Below are 21,417 nucleotides of genomic sequence, written 5' to 3' on the forward strand. Positions count from 1 at the left end.
GAACTCTGGGAGCTGAAGTCCCAAACATGGAAGACCAAAGCTTGAGAAGCACTTCTCTATAATTATTGAAGGTAAAAAGGCACTCCACTATAGAAGCTAAATAGCAATTTGCCTTGTTGGCAGAGAGTGCTGCCAAGAGAAAAAGTATTCCGAGCAATTACCTCATGCAATTGGTTCTATTCCATGCTTATGGAGCCCTGGTGGCGCAGTGGTTAAATGCCTGTACTGCAGCCATTCACTCAAAACCACAAGGTTGCGAGTTCAAGACCAGCAAAAGGGCCCAAGCTCGACTCAGGCTTGCATCCTTCCGAGGTCGCTAAAATGAGTACCCAGACTGTTGGGGGCAAATTAGCTTACTTGCTGTCCACTGCTATGATCTTTGGAATAGCGGTATATAAATAAAACAAATTATTATTATTATTATTATTATTATTATTATTATTATTATTAACTTACAATTTTGGACCCATGGCCCTAATCTGACTCATGGAGGCCCCAGGTCCTGCTTTAAGAATGTGGGATTGGGTAGGAGGGAGGAATTACTGCTGTTATCTGATCAGTGACTGGAGATAAGAACAGGGTTCTTCACACCTTGTGTTACACTGCAGAATATATAGGAAGAGCATTGTGTGGTGTCAAACAGATGCAGGTCACAGCTGGGCCCTCACTTTGCCCCACTTAAGAAGCCTTGCTGAGACAGGCAGAGAGGCCACTGCTATTCAAAGTGATGCCACAGATACATTCATAGCATTTTGGACTGAAATCATAATCACACCCATTGTAACTGTATTTAAGAAAATAATTTTGAGAACTCTAAAGCTGGAGACACTTTTCGCACATATTTTCAGAAAAATTAATTGTAGTACATGGCTTGAGAAAGTGAAATATTATCCAGCTATTTGTAGTATCCAATTTCACCTATGCAATTTATAGAGAGAGGGATGGGACAGTGGACTACTTGAAAGGTAGGAGCACATTATGTTTCTACAGACAATAAAAACCAATTATGCAAACAAACAAGCTTTAAGGAATATTTTGGACTCCAGTTGGACTTACTGTTAACCCCTTTAGTTCTTAATATGCTTACTTTAGTTCGAATATGCTCTAGTTTGTTGTAATATGTCTTTAGTTCTATGTCAGATTTTAATAGATCTTACTGCTCTGAGATTGTCAGGACTTTATACCAATGTGCTTGGATATTATAGATGGGTTTAGAAATAGCATCTCAAATATTCCATGTACAGAGGCAGATTAAAATAGAACCAGTTTAAACCTCAGTCTTGAAGTACCTGAGCATGAATTGTGACTGATTTAGCAAAACAAGATGTGGAGAATGAAGAGACTAATAAAAACCCACAGATAGGGTGTCATAGGAGAGATTATACTTTTGCTTCTTAATGCATAATTATGCCCAATTTGTAATTCATTCCATTGCTCTTTACAGTGTTTAAAAATAACCTGTTTCCTTTATTCATTATAAGTTAATATTTTTTGTTTTTAGTTTTTTGGTTTAACTTGTTATAGTGTTTCTTGCATAGTTCCATGCTTTTCCATTGCTTTCTGTTACTTTTTTGAGGGAGCGAGCCATAGGATTGATAAGAGAACTAAATCTGTTTATCATTGTTCCAATACATTAACTTTGTTCTTGTTTCCGTTGTTTTTAAAAGGTGATATTGTCACACATTTGTTATCCCAAATGATCACAGATAATAACATTAGTTTCAAAAGCTGTTTGGGGCATAGAATATTTGAAGGAAATTGATGAAAATATAGAAAATGTTAATGGGTTCATGGAAACATTTGGCATACCCAAAGTGGTTCTTGGAATTACAACCCATGTCTGCCTCTTCCCTTCTGCTTCAATGTGTTTAAGTGTACAGTATTCTGTTCTGTGTGAAACGATGATGAAGTCCTTCAAGTCTGAAATGTTAAAGGTCACACCTGCTATCAAACTGTTTTGTTTCTAAAAGTATGCATTAAAAATACTGTGCACCAAAATGAATCCCTGTAACCAATATGCTGCAGCTGTTTGTGACAACTTTATTACATTGCTTGGTTTTTTAAAAATCCCCCTTAGACTTCCGCACACATACAAAATGTTAGTTATGCTCTAAAATAATGATATGCATAGCTAAGTGGAACATTTGTGTGCACTTAATGGGTGGTGATGATGTACAGTGTTAAAAGTTTTGAAGTTTTATTTGTTCACCAAGAAATCACAGAGCTGGAAGAGATTTCAAGGACTATCTAGTCCAAACCCTTGCCTTGCCGGAATATACAATTAAAGTATACCAGAAAGATGGGCATCCAACCTTAAGGCACTCTACTTGTCTGTTGCACAGCTCTTGCCTTCAGGAAGTTCTTGCTAATGTTCAGGTGGAATCTCTTTTGGTGCAATTTGAACCTATTATTTTATGTCCCAGTGTCTGGAGCATCAGAAAAAAAAGTTTTCTCCATCCTCTATATGACAACTCTTCAAATGTTTAAAGATAGCTATCATAGCAACTCTCATTCTTCTCTTCTCAAGGCTAAACATAGCAAGCTAAGCTATTTCTCAAAGGGCTTGGTTTTCAGATCTTTTGCCATCTTTTGCCCAAAGTCTAGAGACTCCACTGTAGACGGCAGTGGGAAACCAAGCATTCTTAGTTTGGAAACAGTAGCCTTTTTAGACTTCAGCAAGCCAAAATGCTCTACATCAGTGACTTCTAAACTTTGGTCCTGCAGCTGTTTTGGACTTCAACTCCCAGAAACTCCAGGAAGCTTGGCCAACAGTTAAGAATTCTGGAACCTGAGGTTCAAATCATCTGGAGGATCAAAGTTTGGGAACCACTGCTCTACCTTAAATACTCAGACAGGAAAATGGAATCTTTCCACTCACTTAATGGATATGAAGGTAAATAATGTTAAAAGGTTTAGAGATTCATTTAGTTCACCAAGGAGTCATAGAATTGTAAGGGACCTCTGCAGCCACTGAGTACAATCTCTTCCACACATTATCCTAAAGTGCAGCTCAGATAAAACATAAAACGAAGTCCATGAAATGCCTAATTGAAACAATGGTGAGACTCTAGTCCTGTGTATATTGCGGGTTTGATATGCTGCCGATTGCAAAAATGTGTACATTAAGGGATGGGGTAAATACCTATGTTGCAGAAAATGATCCTTGAAAGAATTGCAACTTTGAATTTAAGTGCTGTGATTCATCATTGAAAAACACTGGCCTCATTTGGACATTGAGCCATGCTTTATTACTACAGTCAACCCTCCATATCTATGGATTCAACCATCCACGACTTGAAAATATTTTTAAAACAGACAAATTTCAAAAAGCAAACCTTTGTGGTTCTGGGCACCACAATTTAAAAAGGACATTGAGAAACTGGAGTGTGTCCAAAGGAGGGCGACTAAAATGGTGAAGGGTCTGGAAACCATGCCCTATGAGGAACGACTTAGCGAGCTGGGGATGTTTAGCCTGGAGAAAAGAAGATTAAGAGGTGATATGATAACCCTGTTTAAATATTTGAAGGGATGTCTTACTGAGGAGGGAGCAAGCTTGTTTTCTGCTGCTCCAGAGAACAGGACCCGGAACAGTGGTTGCAAGCTACAGGAAAAGAGATTCCACCTCAACATTAGGAGGAACTTCCTGACTGTAAGGGCTGTTTGACAGTGGAACACACTCCCTTGGAGTGTAGTGGAGTCTCCTTCCTTGGAGGTCTTTAAGCAGAGGCTGGATTGCCATCTGTTGGGGATGCTTTGATTTGGATTTCCTGCATGGCAGGGGGTTGGACTGGATGGCCCTTGTGGTCTCTTCCAACTCTTATGATTCTATGATTTTACTGTTTTATATAAGGGTAGGGTTGCCATATCCCGCCTGGGAGCGGGACTTTCCCAGTTTGGGGCGGGGCTACACAGTCCCACCCTGGTTTGGCCCCACCCCTGGGACTCCCCCCCCCAGCGAGGCCCTGGAGGCAGCTCCACCCCCTCCCCGTGGCTGTGTCCCACCCTCCCTGCCTGGCTCAGCCTAGAGAGCAGGTCTTCAGGACACCTGCCACTCAGAGCTATTGCCAGCCCACTTGGTATATATGTCTTGCAAGAGGCATTACTTTCCAGGTTACAGTGAGGAAAAAAAAAGGCCATAAATCGTTCATGTTTCACTGGGAGTCTAAATGCCTCATCTTTTAAATGTATACTGCGTCAGTATTCTTGTAATTCTTTATCACAGGATTGTTTTTGAGGCCCTAAACACCTTTACTTGTAATATGCAAATTTCTCCCGAAGCTGACCAATGGGAAAGAAGCAATCAGCCCTCCACTTGGGTTGGTTTTCAATGGCTTGGTGAAGGAAGAGATTTTGCCTTGCTTGTAAATAGGAAGGGCTTTGGGGTAGCAAAAGGCTGCAGAAATAGTTTGACCCCCCCTTAAACATCCATGGCTCAGTGCTATAGGATTCTGGGAATTGTAGTTTCTTGTGGCACCAGAGCTCTCTTGACAAAAGGAGGCTGAATGGTCCACAGAGCTACAGTTCCCAGGATTCCATAGCCTTGAGGAGGAGGAGAAGGAGGAGGAGGAAGGGTGCCTTGAAGGGCAGAATTGGGCCAGAGGAGGAGGAGGAGGAGGAGGAAAGCTGAGTCAGTGGCCATTAGGTCTGCCTTGGTTTTTTGGGGTTTTTAAATTATTTTTTATAATATAAAATACTTATTTTATTTTATTAATTTTTATTATTGCTTGTTTTTATTTTATTTCATTAATTTTTATTATTGCTTGTTTTATTTTATTTCATTAATTTTTATTATTGCTTGTCTTTATTTTATTTCATTAATTTTTATTATTAAATATATACACCCCTGCCTTGTTTATTATTATTATTTTTTATTATTAAATATATGCAAGTGCATTTTCTGTGTATTTATGGCGATTTGAATGCTAACAAGTCTGCCTTTCTTGGCCAATTATAGTGGTGACAAGCCTCTGAGGCACGGCCAATGTAACTTGCTGTGATTTTTACAAACTCATGCGCAGTGAAGAAAAACCACAGTCCCTTGCCCAAGTACACACTTCTGAGAAGTACAGTTGAACCCGAGGGCAAGTCCATTTCTGCCATCTGTCTAGGAATAATGCCAAAATGTCCTCCATTTTGATCATGCCTAAAAAACATGCATTTATATTAAGATTTTTTAAAAAAAACCTCAATTTTTTGCATGTCCTCCATTTCTTTTTTTAAAAAAATGTGTCCTACATTTGAAAATGTTGCCCTACATTTGCCCTACATTTGTCCCAGTTTGGAGGTCCTGACTTATGGCAACCCTATATAAGGGACACATTTTTGCTCTGCCATTATATTTAATGGGACTTGCTCATCCATGGATTTTGGTATCCACAGGGGTCCTGGAACCAAACTCCAGTGGATACCAAGGGCCCACTGTATAGGACAAAGGTGCCTACACTAGAGGAGGGTAAATGGCTGTACATAGCAATAAACTGTTGTTTATTTTTACATCTGAACTGGAGCAGCTTTTTACCTGTAGTGTTCCAGAACTAGAGATATGGTGTCATTATATGAACACCTGAAAATATGTTCAGAAATCAGTGATTTAGGAACATAAAAAAGTTTAAATCTAACATTTACTGTGAAATAAGATTCCACTTTTACCTGAGGCAGTGCAGTTTGATTTATTGCTTCTGAACCACTGTTATTTTTGTAGTATCCATATATCTGGATTCATTCAAAGGATTTGCCGATGTTTTACGAGACCATTCTTTTAGTCATCTAAGCAGAGCTTAGGAAGCAAAAGTTGAATTGCTTTTTCTAGATGTGAATATATAAGGTGTGTGTGTGTGATCATTTAAGAAATACAGGTTGCATCTCCCTTATTCAAAATGCTTAGGACCAGAAGTGTTTGGGACTTTGAATCTTTTTGCATTTTGGAATACAGTAGCTATATTTTCATATATGTACATAATGAAATATCTTGGAGATTGGACCCACATTTAAACATGAAATTCATTTATGTTTGATATACACCTTATACACATAGCATGAAGGTAATTTTATACAACATTCTAATAATTTTGTGAATAAAATAAAGTTTGTGTACATTGAACCATCAGAAAGCTATCCATGGCACTATCTCAGCCACCCATGAAAAAAGTTTTGGGTTTTGGAATATTTCAGATTTTGGAATTCCAGATTAGGGAGATTCAACATGTAGCAGTTAAAACACCACCACACAAATAAGTACATGAGTTTGGCTTATCTTTCGGAAATATTTTTCTCTAGCAGTCATCCTGGGGAAAGGAAAAGGATTCAAGAATGGATTGTTTTATCTTTTAACTGATAAATATTTGCCTTGGTTTTGCAAACTCTTCATGACTGAAAATGCATATGATTTATAAACATGTAAAATGCTAGCATGAAAATGATTCATTTTAATCCTTTTGGAGTAATTTGATGTTTTAAATCAAACTTCAGAATCTGGTATTTTCCAGATGTGGTGGACACATCATCCCCAGTCCTGGAAGACACCATGTTAGGCAAGGTTGATGTGAACTCTTGGTGTGGCTGGAAGGGGATACTTGAATATTGATATAAGCTGTCTTCTAAAACAATTCTGTATTTTATTTTCAGGCCTGCCAGAGCATTAACACTGCCAAAAAGGTAGGCATTAATAATTTGAATTTGCATGTTTTCTTTTCTTTTGTGCTTTAATGCATTGAAATAAAGGTATGGATGGGGTAGAATGAAGAATATAGTTATTGATTGATTGGAATTGAACTGAAATCTGTTGTGTTGCTTCAGAACTGAACAATATTGAGGAAGGTTCCCAAGCATTATGTATTTTATTTGTTGTAAGGGTATGTAATTTGCTTTTTGTGTGGCAAAAATGCTGGAGTTTTTTTGGTTAGAGGAGGTCCTATTCAATTGTTGATGAAACCTTATCTTTATAGGCCTAGCCAGAGCACCAGCCAGTGTGATTGTATTTTATTTTTAAATGTTTGCGTATTTGCAGGTATAACATCCATTGATGAGAATGATATGCTCATGTAATAACAAAACATAAATGGGGTGAAAACAGAACTCACTCAGCTTGTTACAGAAGCTAAACATATAGACCTCTGTATTATGTCATTCTAGCACCAGAACTGTCTTTTCCTTCACAGCCTTGAGGCCACGTCAATTCTCCACATCAGCCAAAGAAACAACTTTAGAGGGTTTCTTGTCCCCTCAGAACATGCTTTGGAGGTTCCCCGGTAGGGACAGTACTCCAGGGTTGCATGGGACAGGAGAGGATGGATTTGGCCCCTTCAGATTGTGCTTAGGGAAATAGTACTGCAGTAGCATTTCCATCGTGGATCTTTGACCCTGGATCTCCCAAGTCCCAGCTCCCTTCTGTGGTGCAGTTGCCTCATATGCAACAGTGCTGCTGATTGCCCTGATTCTATATCTTTGGTGAATAGACTTGGGAGAGAAATTTATCACCCTAACTTTGTCATCTCTCTTTCTGAACAGTATGTATCCTCCACAGTTCTGTTCTGTAACCTTTTGCCATATTGAGGTTGTGTTCTACATGTTCTTGTGTGTCTCCAGACCTCATTTTTGCCACTGGCAAACAAGAGAGGCCTACTAACCTTATGAAGATTGGAGATCTGGGATCAGACAAAGGAGCTATGGAGTTAATTGAGTGATCAACTGTGTAGTTACTTCATCTACTTGTTTAAAGATAAATACTGAAGGGCGGATATGTATACTGAGAAATGTTGTGTGAATAATATAATGACTGATGGTAGTAACCTTATAAATTAGGTGGAGGTTTGGAAAACTGGAGGAATTAATAGTCCCTATTAAAAATGTTGATATCCTGCCTGATATCTCTGCATAGCCATGCATGCAGTATGGAAACATCAACTATTATGCGAATGGAAAGAATGAAGGGCAATATTTAACACCTTTGGCCTGCTGGCAACTGAAGTAATCTTTCATTGTGGAACCAGCCCTGTTTTAAAGCTCTGTGGTGATTAGAATCATCTGTTACTTTACTAGGCAGCTGGTCCTGCCTTAGAGTCACTTGCCACATTCTGTGTGAACGGAAAAGTTTGTCAGTAGTATTCAGTGATGCTTCATTGACTTTAAGGATGAGAAACTCACCCCTTTCTCCTATATTCCCATCCCGTAGTAGGGGAAAGGTGGATATTAAACAAACAAACAAACAAAACAAAACAAAACAAAATATTTTCAAAATGTCAGTCTCTTTTTATCCCAAATAAGCAAAACTGATGATTTCTAAACAAATATACTGGGTAGGTGGAGGGAGATAATTATCTCCCATTTGCACCAAGCAAGTTCAATAGATACAGTTGTTACCATTGTGGAGAGGACCTGAAATACATGCCTGTCTTGTAGGTGTTAAAGATGAGAAACATGCAGAAGAAAGAGGTTCCAATCATAAATTAGTGTTTAGTTGTTCACAAAAGAAGACTGGCTAAGGCCCTCTGAAAACTTAAATACTTGTTATTAACTTTATTATAAAATAACAAGCATCTAGGAAAGCTGCTTGTAGTAGCCAGACAAAATATAGCAAACATTTCTGATGCTGTTGTAGCAGGTGCATTATCACCACCACCACCCCAAATTCAGGTTTTCCTGTCTGAATGAGATGCCTATAAAGATCATTAAAGAATCGTTCATTAAGTTTATGTTGATACAGAAATTCTCAGACAAAAGAGGACATAAGCTGGCATATTTACAAATTTGGTCATAGTAAACATCCACAAAATGTTTCTTAGATCATTGGGTGGGCAGAAGTTAATGGAGAATCTACTGATGATTTTGACATCCATTGGTTCAACAAAGGAAACAACAAAATGACTTCATGACAGAATGAGTGGAATATGAGCTCAGTTTGCTTCTGCTACTCCAAACGAATTCCTGAGCTGCAAGATTCTTTAACTGTCAATGGCCCGTTACAGACGGGCTAAAAAGTACGCGCGGAGCACGTACTAGGGTTAAGAGGGGGAGGTGCTTCCGCACTGCCCTAACCCTAGTGTGTGCTCTGCGCACACAAAATGGTGGCGGCTGTTTCACACGGCCGCCGCCTTCGATACGTGACGACCGCGCCGCCTCCAAATGAGGCGGCGCGGTTGTGACATATTGGGGTCGCGGCAGGGCGCCTAGGGCGCCCTTCCGTAACCCCGGAAGGAGCTCCGTTTCGGAGCTCCTTCCTGGTTTGGTCCGCTGGGCGCAGCCTTTAGACGTCTGCGCCCAGCGGACCAAAGGAGAAAGGGGCCAAATGGCCCCTTTCTCCTTCTCCCTGCCGCCGCGGGGTGTCCTTGGGGCTTGAAGCCCCAAGGACACCCCTTTCCAGGCTGCGGGGAAGGGGCCTTTTGCCGCTTCCCCGCAGCCCGGAAAGCGGCGGATCGGGGCTTCAGCGGCTGCCGCTCTGGCCACTGAGGCCCCGATCTGGCGTGGAAAGGTGCGCCTACAGGCCGCCCCTAAGGGGTGGTCTGTAACGCACCATAGTATATTTATTTGCACCTGGTTTTGGTTGGTGGGCTTTGGGAGTTCTAATTTAAAAATCAGTTGGGCATCTGTCATCTGGGAAATATGACTATCCTAATAATAAGTTCTAGAGTAGCAACACACAGTAACAGTGATGATTCAGGGCAAATAAAAGGGTCACAGCATAATTGGTTACAACTCATTAAGGCTTTGCCTGCACAGAACAAGAATCTAAACAGCAAAGGGGACCTGGAATGACAGGCATCACATTCCTTGTGGTCAAAATCCACTGGGTGGTTCCTGTCACCTGGGAATGAGGCAGCTTCCAAGCTGGTTACATCCTTGAATGCCTCACTGTCATGTTCCCTTAATAGGGTCCCCAGACTGGGAATGATGGGCACACAGGTCTATTTCCCCAAACTGGATGTAACTCCTTGCCAGAGCTGCCATAGTTGTGACAAGAAAAAAAAAAGTCCTGTTACAAGCCACAAACATATGCCTATTACTGAGGGAGAGGGGGATGAGATGAAGTTCGATGACTGAAGGAACTTGTTTGCTGTGGGATGGTTTTATATTCTCCAGGGGAAACAGATAAGGAACTTCCCTGATGATGTCTACCCAGGCAAATTTGATCCCCAAGGCCAGCCAAACCTCATTGAACAAGTTGGCTCCAGTTTCAGGAGAGCCCACATAGCTGTGTGGGCTTTGGGAACCACTACAGCTAGTGCTGCCATTGTAAGCTTGCCAGCCATGTTCCATTGCCCTTTCACATGGCAGAAATGCCCCCACCCCGTAGGTCTGGGGTACTTATACTTCTTAAAACAAAAGTGATTTTCAATAATTTACTGGTTGGCTTGAAATAAAATAAAAGCCTGTCCAAGTTGTTGTATGCTCACACGAGTGGTGCAACTGATCACATAATCAATTTAATTCCTTATTAGTTTTCCAGATTACTTGTAGTGGAGGTGTGATCCCACATTAGCTCTGTATTCACAGTTTACTTGAAGTGCAAATTAATGCAGTGGTCAGGTGGTTACTTTGATCCTTAGTGTTCACTTTCATCGAGATTGGAATGCATATTGACCATTTCCAATCAGTGGGTCATTACGTATTTTGTTTTCCATATTTTTGACAGGTTTTTGTTAGAACTAGAGTTTCTTCTGTCTCTGTAGCTTTAGCAAGCTCTGTTCACATTACTGGTGGGTATGCTGTGGAGGAATACTGTAGATTCTGTTTTGGTTTTCCACACAGCTGAGAGAAAGACAAAGACAAGCAAAGACAAAATAGTCTGTAGCCTCTATTGCCTGTATTGCTCTTCTTGAATCTTTTTTTTTTTTATTTAAGCTTAAAACTTAAGCTTCCTTAAGTTGTGTGATGTCCTGCCAGGACTGCTTGAATTTCCCCCTGCATTTTCTTTCGTGTTGGTTCAGGCCATAGATTATTTTAGTGTAGAAAAGTCATTGTATTAGTTTGTGGGAGGAGCTGTAGGATTCCCCTGCATTATTTCCAGGTTTGGTTTGCCCTTTCCCAGTATGCTCTGCTGTAGCTAGAAGTTTTAGTTGGGAGCAGTCTTTGCTGAGAGCAAGCAGAGAGCTGTCTTTTGGTGGCAAACAGGCCCAGACAGCCGGAAAGGGCATTTCTTACACCTCAGCCGAATTAGTTACCATCAGCAAGTGAATAGAAGATTTCAGGAGCTGAAAGACCCTGCACCAGCTCCATTGAGTGAGGAGAGCAAACCATCAGACCCAGAAAGATGACAACCTGAAGATTGCTGCAACTGTAAAGTACCTTTTGTTTAGAGCTGGGGAGGAGAAAACTCTTTATTTTGTCCTTTAAATTAAATTTCCCCCCTTTTGAACTTTATATTCAGCTTCAGAGCCTTTTTTGGGTAGAAGAGTTTGATCTCACCAGGGTACCGGCGTTGCACACCCAAACCTGCCACCACCTTTAGTTGGGTGTGTCTTCACAAGTTGTGATAACAAAAATATAATAATAATAATAATAATAATAATAACAACAACAACAATAATAATAATATAAAAATGGACATTACTCTGTGGCTTAACCTGTTTGGATCTGTGGGGGTAGTTTACTTTTATGCTTGGCTCGTAGTGTTTCATTTTGCTGAGCTCTACATGACATTTTCCTGTTATATATGTTAAGGAAAAAGCAGCATGGGATATACAGTGAATGAAATAAAACATGTATGTGAGAGTCAGGATGACTCAGCAGAAGCAAATAGAAGCCACACAGGTGTAAAAGGTAATGGAATTAACAAGTCCTAAATGCCAAGGACAGAAATGCAAAGTGGATAATTGAACACACCTGAGAATTGTTAAAGTGGACAAGGTGAAATGATGAAATCATTAATTGTGGGTTGAACCAAGAGAACCAATGAGAGTGGATGTACACGCCCACTGGGTGGAAACAGACAACAGTGGGTGGTATTTTGCAATGACTATAATAATGGCTATGAATCCCAATGTATTTTGTGGGTAGTAGTGGATAGTAGTGAGGAGTATTGGAGTTGTGTTGGATAGTTTTGGAGCTGTATATAGTAGAATAAAGTAGATCTTTTATATAAGACTACTGAGTTGTCTGGTGTCTTGAGTGAAGATACAAGAGCCAGCAGGATCCTGAAGAAGTGGGAAGACTTCTGTGGAAGCAAGAGTGAGAAGGCTTGGAGAGTTTGTCAGGGTCTTCAGCCTATTCTCTGTAACTCTGCTGCTTTAGAGCAAAGCTTTAACCACTGGCCAAAACTGGTCAGCGTTGGTGCGCAACAAGGTGGTGAGTTCGAGCCAGAGGTGAAGAGCTACAACTCCCATCATCCCTGACAATATACTGTACTTAATTACATCAAATGCCTTCAGACTTTCACAAAGGAGCTGGAGACTAGCCCTTCTCAAGTTCTAATATTGCAGGGAGTTTATTTTTGGTATTAAATTTAGAAACATCCTGACCAAACCAAAACCATGAATTTAAAGGGAGAAGTTTTAAAATCAATACTATGTGCTTAGTCTACACTAATAATTTTGTTCAAAATGGGACTGTTTTTCTAAACTGAAGGTGCCAGAATGTTTAAATTAAATATAGAGCAATTACTATTACTGGTTTCTGAGCCAAAGAATTCTGTTTTTAACCAGATCAGAAATAGTATATAGGGGGGAAAAGGGAACCAGACTGCCCCTTTTTATTAGACGTTTGGGACAAACATTCATCAGTAGATCTAAGTGGTTTTGAACAACAATTGAGGAGGATCACATAGGGGTGAGAGACTGGTTAAAACTATTGTATGGAAGTACTGCTTTCTAAAAGGACCACAGAATTAGTGGTGCCTTACTTTGAATCTTCTGATGTATGTGTGAGATCCAATTTAATTCTATTTAAATAAAACATCTTTAAACCTAATTATGTACATTAAAATCAACAATCTACAGTAACCTAGTCACTGCTGCTTTTTCTCTCCTGGAATACATATATTTCCGTTTAACAGTGGTTTTCTATTTTATTCTAGCTATGCTGCTCTGATAGCTGACTGGCCTGTGGTGGTTTTGGGCATGTGTACTGTGCTAATTGTGGTGTGTGCTTTGGTGGGAATACTAGTCCCAGATCTTCCAGACTTCTCTGATCCATTATTGGTAAGTAAATATTATTGTCTTGTGCTGTCAAAGCATTGTGTTGGCATATTCTTTTTCTAAAAATTCACAATAATAGTTGAGCAGAGAGCTGTAAGGAATTCTCAGTGAATTTTTTTATTGCTATCAAATGCAGATGTGCACAAACCCCAAATCCGAATATTTATGAACTTGGGTAGTTGAGTCCAGATGTCTTCAAGTATGTGTCTTGCAGAGGCTGATCTTTTTATTCAGTAACAAAAGCTGAAAAGACCTCTCCCAGGAATACTGTTGAAAATAATTGGAATTTTGAAGTTATTATAGATTGCAAACCCAGTAATAATCAGGTCAATGGATTTATTATGTGATTGGAGAAAATTCTGTTGGGAGAAGGTCCTAGAGACTACAGTTGCACCAGAGCCCTACTCTAGGCTACATAGAGTCCATGGGCTGCAGGATGCCAACTTGTGATGTGAAATATTAACACTTTGAATGTCTTGATATGGAAGCTCAAAAAGCAGTGGAAAGATTTCTTTTCTTAAATATAGCTTTGATGTTGTATTTGTTCAATGCACGCTACCTTAAGAGGCAATAAGAAATTATTTGCACACTAAGATTGTCAGTCATGTAGCCCTTGACTATCTCAGAGCTTTCAAAATGCTTAAGGACACAGGCTGCAATGAACACAATAGCCTGAATCCATTTTTGAGTCCCAACTAATGAAGACCTGTTAAATTATGTAAATCTATTTGATTTAATAGGTCTTTAGTTGGGACTAAAAAATGGATTCAGGCCATTGTGTTCATTGTAGCCTGTGTCCTTAAGCATTTTGAAAGCCCTGAGATAGTGAAGGGCTATGTGACTGAAGATCTTAGTGAGGAAGACCAGTCAAAGGAACTATGGCCTGTTGTGCACACACTGATTTCCCACTAACCTCTTTTCAGTAGGCTGCTTGCCATTGGTTTTTCTCCACACTGCCATGAACAACTGATAGGATGGTTTTATAGCATCATGAAGTCAAACCACATGATAGCAGCCAGTGCACATGTTGAGTCACTGCAAGCACATGGATCATTGACTATTGCAGCTGCTGTGGATATGGCTTTGATTGGGATTCATGCTGTGGCTTTTTCTTATGACAGCAGCTCACACATGCCTAACTTAAAATAGTTTCATGCATGTCAAAGCCTGAAACAAACAATATTGTATTGTATTCTCTTAAGATGGTGATAGCTAAACATCCAAACACTGGTAGAATGAAGAAAAGGGGATATTTTATTAACAAACTTTTCTAACACAAACCATAGAAATAGGTATTTTGTAAAAACAATAATGATGTACTTTTTTGGTGGGAAAGAAGTTGCCACAGGACCAGATGTCTGAGCTATTTGGGTGAGGATTGGTGTAATATGTTCCTCCTTCTCAGCAGAGATTAAATGTGTCACAGTTGTTGACATAAGTGTATAGCTAAATACACTGTTAAACAATGCAAGGATATGGTGATATATGAGGCAGGTTCCCCTATTTTTGTAAAAGCAAATTAATAAATTCAGGACCATCCATCCAAACCAGGGGTGGTCAAAGTAAAGCCTGTGGGTCTCCACTGACCCACACCACTGTTTTTACTTTAAAGAGCTATCTTGTTCTCAAGAGAGTATGAACAGGTGAGGAATTTGACATGATCCCTCTCTCCATCACATTTTTTTTAAGAATCTGTAAGTGGCTTCTGGCCACCTTGAATCCCTGTTCTGTGGAAAAGGCAGAATATAGAATCATAGAGTTGGAAAAGACCTCAAAGGCCATTCAGTCAAACCCGCTGCCATGCAGGAATACACAATCAAAGCACCTCCAACAGATGGCCATCCAGCCTCTGTTTAAAAACCTCCAAAGGAGGAGACTCATCACACTTTGAGGGAATATGTTCCACTGTTGAACAGCTCTTACTGTCATGACGTTCTTCCTAATGTTGAGGTGGAATCTCTTTTCCTGTAGTTTGAATTCATTGGTCTCTGTCCTAGTTTTTGGATAAATAAGTAAAGGTGAGAACAGCAGCAAAAGGAGCCCCAAGGATGCCAAAAATAGCAAAATTGCTCCATGCCCACAAGATTTTCAAATTTAACAAATAGAGTTGCATGGGTGGGGATGACCTCTGAGGTCTGAGTGGGAGGACCGTGTGGCCCCTGGACCTCTGGCATTTGTCCACCACTAACACCTAAATTTTAGTTTGGATATATATCATGTCAGCAGGTTAGCAACTAGAAACATTCTGTTCTGCCTCTTTGTGTACCTCTGTGGATGAAAATCTGAGACCAGCTCAGGGCCATGGAAAGAAATACAGGAAGCTGCTTTACACCAAGTGTATTCATCCATCTAATCCAGTACTGTCAACTCTGATTGGCAGTGAATCTCCACCCTGCATTTCTTGTATTCCCATGCTGAAGCTTTTTTAATGAAATTGCCACTAATATTTAGTTCATCTCTTCTTCACTTCTGAAACAGGTGTTCACCTGAGTGTATCTGAGTACACTTGTTGCATAAATCTGTATAGACATGGAAGGTGCAACAGGTCAATTCAGGTCTAGTCCCTAGTTCAAAGACAGCATCTACCCACCAACCAATCCTACAAAGGTTACCTTGTCCAGACCACACAAACAGCCCTGTCCTTTACTGGCTCTTATCTGTGTAAAATGGAGTGGGCTCAGACTGTAGCAGCACCACTCTAAAAACCATTTGCATGGAACCACAAAGGAAGTTTTCTGGATAGTTGAAACAGCCGCATTGTTGGTCATTTCAGCATAAGGGGCAGTCAGCATGGGGAAAATACTACCTTTCCAAAAGCAGATCAAATTATTTATTCAGTGAGGGGTGGGGAATTGGAACTCCTTGTGTTTGAATTCTCAAGGTGAGAGTGCATATTGAAAGAAAGCCTTTTTCTGCTACCTTTATCATAATGCCTTCATATAAATCTCTGGTGTGATTACACTTGGAATACTGTGCACAGTTCTGTTAACTACTCCACAGAAAGGATATTGTAAAGCTTGGAATTGTATCAGAAAGAACAACCAAAAGGTTCAAGGGGATGGAGCAAGTTTCTTATGAAGAAAAGTTCTAATGTTTGGAAACGTTTACTTTGGGAGAAGTGATGAATAAGGAAGAGGGCATGGCAGAGATGACTGAAATGATGCACAGTGTACAGAAAGTGACAAGAGCAAAGTTCTTTTGTTGTCACAGGATAGCTTCAAGAAATCCTTCACATACTATTTCATAGGAAAACTGTGGAATTTGCTGCCTCAAGATACGAATGTATCATCAGTGTGATGGATTTCAAAGTGTATTAGGCAAATCATCAAAGGTAAAGCTATCAGTGCTAGTCCTGATGGTTGTATATTACCTCTAGTATCAGAGGTAGCATGCCTCTGAATATCAGTTTTTTAGGGGACAACTGCTAGAAGACAGCAATTGCCTTTGTGTCCTTCTGTTTGTGGGCTTACCATTGGGATCTAATTGGCTACTGTGAACCAGATAGGTCTATTTCCACAGGTCTCTTCTTGTTATTTTATCTGTAACCCCATCCCATGTTGGTTTTTTTCCTCCAACATGAAATACAGCAATTGCCTTGAGTTCTTTCATAGTTGCCCAGTGTATATCCCTTGTATTTCTTTATGTTCCATCTCCCTCCTACATATGGCAGAAGTCAGGAAGGTATGTAATGTGAGGGCATTATGTTTCTGGATAATCAATGGTAGTCCCTTTTATCCTCAGGATGTGAAGAAATTTAATTCAAAAACATTTGTTTGTAGGGCAAGTGTGTTCTAATAAAATTCATTAGTTTTCATTGTTGTCTTCCCATTGAATCAAAGGATAGCAGGCACTAAAAAGCTTTCTAATGTTCTGCCTTAGGGTTTTGAGCCAAGAGGAACTGCTATAGGGCAGAGACTTGTCACATGGAACAATATGGTGAAAAACACAGGCTACAAAGCAACTTTAGCTAACTACCCGTTTAAATATGCAGATGAACAGGCTAAGAGGTAAGAACTTCCAGGCACATTCTCTTTTATATGGCACAGACTATTTTCATATTCCATAGCAAGATATATGAAATGAAATATGGGAGTTAAAATTAAATGTTTTTCCTACCATATATATTTCTACCTACCAGAAATAGCATTGCGCATTTTAAACATCTGGCTCCATTAACTAATGTTAATAAGAAGGTGGCATGTTACAAAAGTTTACAATGTTGTAAAAACTATTTTGAATATTTTAGCTTTTAAACCTAGGAAGTCATGTGGACATAATTTATTTTTTCTGGAAATCCTTTTCCTCCCAGCTATAATGGATGAAGATGTATCGCCCATTTGGAATAAATGACATTATTTCTCTATGCCTTTTGTTCTTTATCTGTTTAATGGGCTCATCCAGATGGGGGGAAATTCTCTGGGAGTATCTAGAGTTTCTAGTTTTTTGTTTTGAATTTACCTGCATATTCCCAGGTTTGCATCCAAACTCACTTTTGAAATACAGTGTGCCCACGTTATACACAGGCATGTTATACGTGGCTTTGAGCATACACTCAAAGCCGTGCAGGAGCACACGGGGTGGCGCATCCCATTTCGTTGAATGGGGCATGCTCTCGTGAATGGGGCTTGAGCATCTCTGTATTTTCTCTTACGCGGAGGGGGGAGGTCCGGAACGGATCCCCGTGTAAGAGAAGGGCGGACTGTATTCTGGGTGTCCCTCACTCCTCCTCCTTTGTGTTCTTCCTCTTCCACCTCCCATTGATCACTAATGTCATTAGGGTTGACATCACCAGGTGCATGGAGCCCTGGTGGCGCAGTGGTTAAATGCCTGTACTGCAGCCATTCACTCAAAACCACAAGGTTGCGAGTTCAAGACCTGCAAAAGGGCCCAAGCTCGACTCAGGCTTGCATCCTTCCGAGGTCGCTAAAATGAGGACCCAGACTGTTGGGGGGCAAATTAGCTTACTTGCTAATTAGCTTACTTGCTGTTCACCGCTATGATCTTTGGAACAGCGGTATATAAATAAAACAAATTATTATTAATTATTATTATTATTAAGTCATGGTATCACCCTCCCTCCATACCTCACCATACAGAATCTTTAGTAGTGTTTTTGTACTAATGTTAATCCATTAATCATAATTCCTGTATATCACTGAATGTAATAACAATAGGTTTGACATGAACAACTAGCACATTTAAAATTACACCTTTAAATTACAGTATCATGCACACAGCCTAAAGGCATTTACATATACATAATGTCATGTGGTTGAAGTGGAAATTTAATAAAAAGTGATGTTTTTTAAAGAAAATTTTAAAATATTTTTACAGTTGGCCCTTCTTATACACGGATTTTTTATACACAGATTCAAGCATCCATGGTTTGAAAATGTTAAAAAAAATATAAATTTCAAATATCAAACCTTGATTTTCCATTTTTTATAAGGGACACCATTTTGCTATGTCATTATATTTTATGGGACTTCAGCATCCACGGATTTTGTTCTCCATGAGAGATCTTGGAATCAAACTCCAGTGTATAACAAGGGTCCACTGTATTATTTAAAAAAATTAAAATTAAAATTTTAAATTAATTTTAAAAATATCCTGAGGCCTCTCCTTTCTCTTCCCACTGAGCTTTGCTCCATTCACACCATCTCTTCAGTTTTTTAAAGGGACACAGGCAAATGCCACAGCCCCATTTCTGCCAAAAAGGAGATGTTTGAAGAGCAGTGGTGTCAACCTCCCTTAGGGTGTCACCTGGTGCGGTCCATACCCATCGCGCCCCCTTAATGATGCCACTGCTGATCACATGTGACATTGCAGCTAATGGAATATTTCAGAAATTGATTTTCATCAGTTTTCTCTGAATCTTTATTATTATTCAGGAGTTATAATCAAAATGCTAACGTGTTTTAGCAGACTTAACAGTAGTTAAACATTAGGATCATTTTGTTTTGATACAGACATTCTTCTTTCCCTTCTTGTGATTTGTTGAATCTGAAAATACTAGGTGAATTTAAATTGACCTGGGAAGAAGGAATAAAATTTCCTTGGTAATCCTGGATATTGCCAGGCCATACTTTGAGATGAACATCATCTGGAGCTGATAAATAAAATAGATTTGTAGAGGAACAAAACAAAACAAAACCTGGGATTTCAAAGACTTTCCTTTCCTTTGGGGAAGCTCGATGTCAGTGGAGATTTTAAAAAAAAAGATTGAAGAATTCTGATAAATTGCAGCAGAGAAGCCAACATCATACGAGCAGATATCCGCTCATGCAGTGGGATTTCCCTTTGCTCCTGTCTCCACTGCCAAATCCACCCTCTCAGTTGGTTTCCAATGCCTTCCCAACCCTCTGATGCTGATTTGAGAGTTTTGGGTAGCTATAAGGAGAAAGGGGAATCACTTCTTGCCAGTGGTTTCCATTCTACTAGCAAATAGCCAGCATTGACTCCAAAGAAAAGTAATGATACTTTGTTCCCTGTCTTGTTTTTTTTAATTTAGTTCCTTCATTGAAAATGTTAGCTTTTCCTTTGCTTGGTATCTTATTCTTAAGAATACTTTTATTTCTTCATTTGTTTTATCAAACAATTACAACTGCTGAAAATATATAATTCATTTGGATGTTACAGATATTTTTTTCCCTTCTCTTAGTCATCGAGATGACAGATGGTCAGACGACCACTATGAAAGAGAGAAAAGAGAAGCAGACTGGAATTTCCATAAAGACAGCTTTTTCTGTGACATTCCAAGTGAGTTGAGTAGTGTTCAGCATATGAAATATTTCAGAAAATACCCTCCACACTAAAATAAAACAGGTTTTGTATGCAAAGGTTTGGATGAAATTGAACATTTTGCATACAGTTGGTGCATTCTGTCAAATTTTTCAGCGCCTGAGAAAAAGAGAGACTACTGCAGAGTAAGCCACAAGTCATGCTAAATAACAATAATAAATAAATCGTTTATTTCTAGCCCGCCTTTCCATGAGATCAAGGCAGGTTACAACATCATAGAGCAACAAATGATAAATATCAACAATACAATATAAAACAAAATCAGAGATTAAAACAAGGAATTAAAAACACAGATTAAAAACCTTACAAAAACTAGCCAAAGTGCAGGTGCAAAAGGAGGGGGGGAGAAAAAGCGATTACAACTGGGGGAAAGCTTGTTTGAAGAGAAAGGTTTTGAGTCTCTTCCTGAATTGGTCGAGGGAGGGGGTCGAGCGGAGCTCTTTGGGAAGCGAATTCCATAACTGCGGGGCTGAGATAGAAAATGCCCTCTGTGCAGTTGTAGAGCGTTTCAAGGGTGGAACCCTCAGAAATTGCTTCCCGGTTGACCTGAGTGTGCGGGGCGGACTATATGGGGAGAGGCAGTCCTCCAAGTACCCTGGACCCAAGCCATTTAGGGCCTTATAGGTTATAAGCAACACCTTGTATTGCGCCCGGAAGCGAATAGGCAGCGAGTGTAGATCTCGCAGAACAGGTGTTATATGACTGGACCTGGAACATCCAGTGACCAGTCTGGCTGCCATGTTCTGCACTAACTGAAGCTTCCGGGTTTGGTACAAGGGTTGCCCCATGTAGAGCGCATTACAGAAATCCAACCGAGAGGTTACCAGAGCGTGTACCACTGTTTGAAGGTCCCCCCGGCCCAGGTAGGGTCACAGCTGGCGTATCAGCCGAAGCTGATAACAGGTACTCCTGACCGTCGCATCCACCTGAGATGTAAGGTGGAGCGACGAGTCCAAGAGCACCCCTAGACTGCGAACAGTGTCTTTCAGGGGAAGCATGACCCCGTTCAGGACAGGTGGACAAATCTCCAAACCTGGACCCGGGGAACCTATCACAAGTACTTCCGTTTTCTCTGGATTCAGTCTGAGTCTGTTTTCCCTCATCCAGCCCATTACTGACTCCAGACAGGCATCTAGAGGAGAGATGCCATCCCTGGTCACTGCATCAGTTGGAGACACAGAGAAACATATTTGGGTGTCACCAGCGTACTGATAACACCGCGCCCCGTGTCTCCGGATGATCTCTCCCAGCGGTTTCATGTAAATGTTAAATAGCATGGGGGACAGAATGGCTCCTTGAGACACACCAGATGTAAGGGCCCTTTTATCGGAGCACACATCCCCCAGCTGCACTATCTGGAATCTACCCGAGAGGTAGGAACGGAGCCACTGGAGCGCAGTGCCCCCGATTCCCAACTCTCTCAGGCGTTGCAGAAGGAAACCATGGTCAATGGTATTGAAAGCCGCTGAGATGTCTAAGAGCACTAACA

At 40.2% G+C, this 21,417-nt stretch overlaps 1 protein-coding gene across 4 annotated transcripts in view; it reads left to right on the forward strand.

Moving 5' to 3' along the window:
- The window catches only part of DISP1 (dispatched RND transporter family member 1), a 112,262-nt gene that overhangs the window by 76,908 nt on the left and 13,937 nt on the right, over positions 1-21,417 (forward strand). For 3 of the 4 annotated variants that reach the window (XM_089529386.1, XM_089529385.1, XM_089529387.1), the window contains exons 3-6: positions 6,625-6,654; positions 13,007-13,130; positions 17,007-17,134; positions 19,789-19,886. In XM_089529386.1, coding sequence (XP_089385512.1) covers positions 6,625-6,654; positions 13,007-13,130; positions 17,007-17,134; positions 19,789-19,886 — 380 coding nt within the window. Of the gene's footprint in view, positions 1-6,624; positions 6,655-13,006; positions 13,131-17,006; positions 17,135-19,788; positions 19,887-21,417 lie in introns of those variants that run through there. The other variant, XM_089529388.1, reaches the window with a different exon arrangement.

Source organism: Sceloporus occidentalis, unplaced genomic scaffold (assembly GCF_023333645.1).
Source record: "Sceloporus occidentalis isolate IW3139 unplaced genomic scaffold, rSceOcc1.0.p SCAF_6, whole genome shotgun sequence".
NCBI lineage: Eukaryota > Metazoa > Chordata > Lepidosauria > Squamata > Phrynosomatidae > Sceloporus > Sceloporus occidentalis.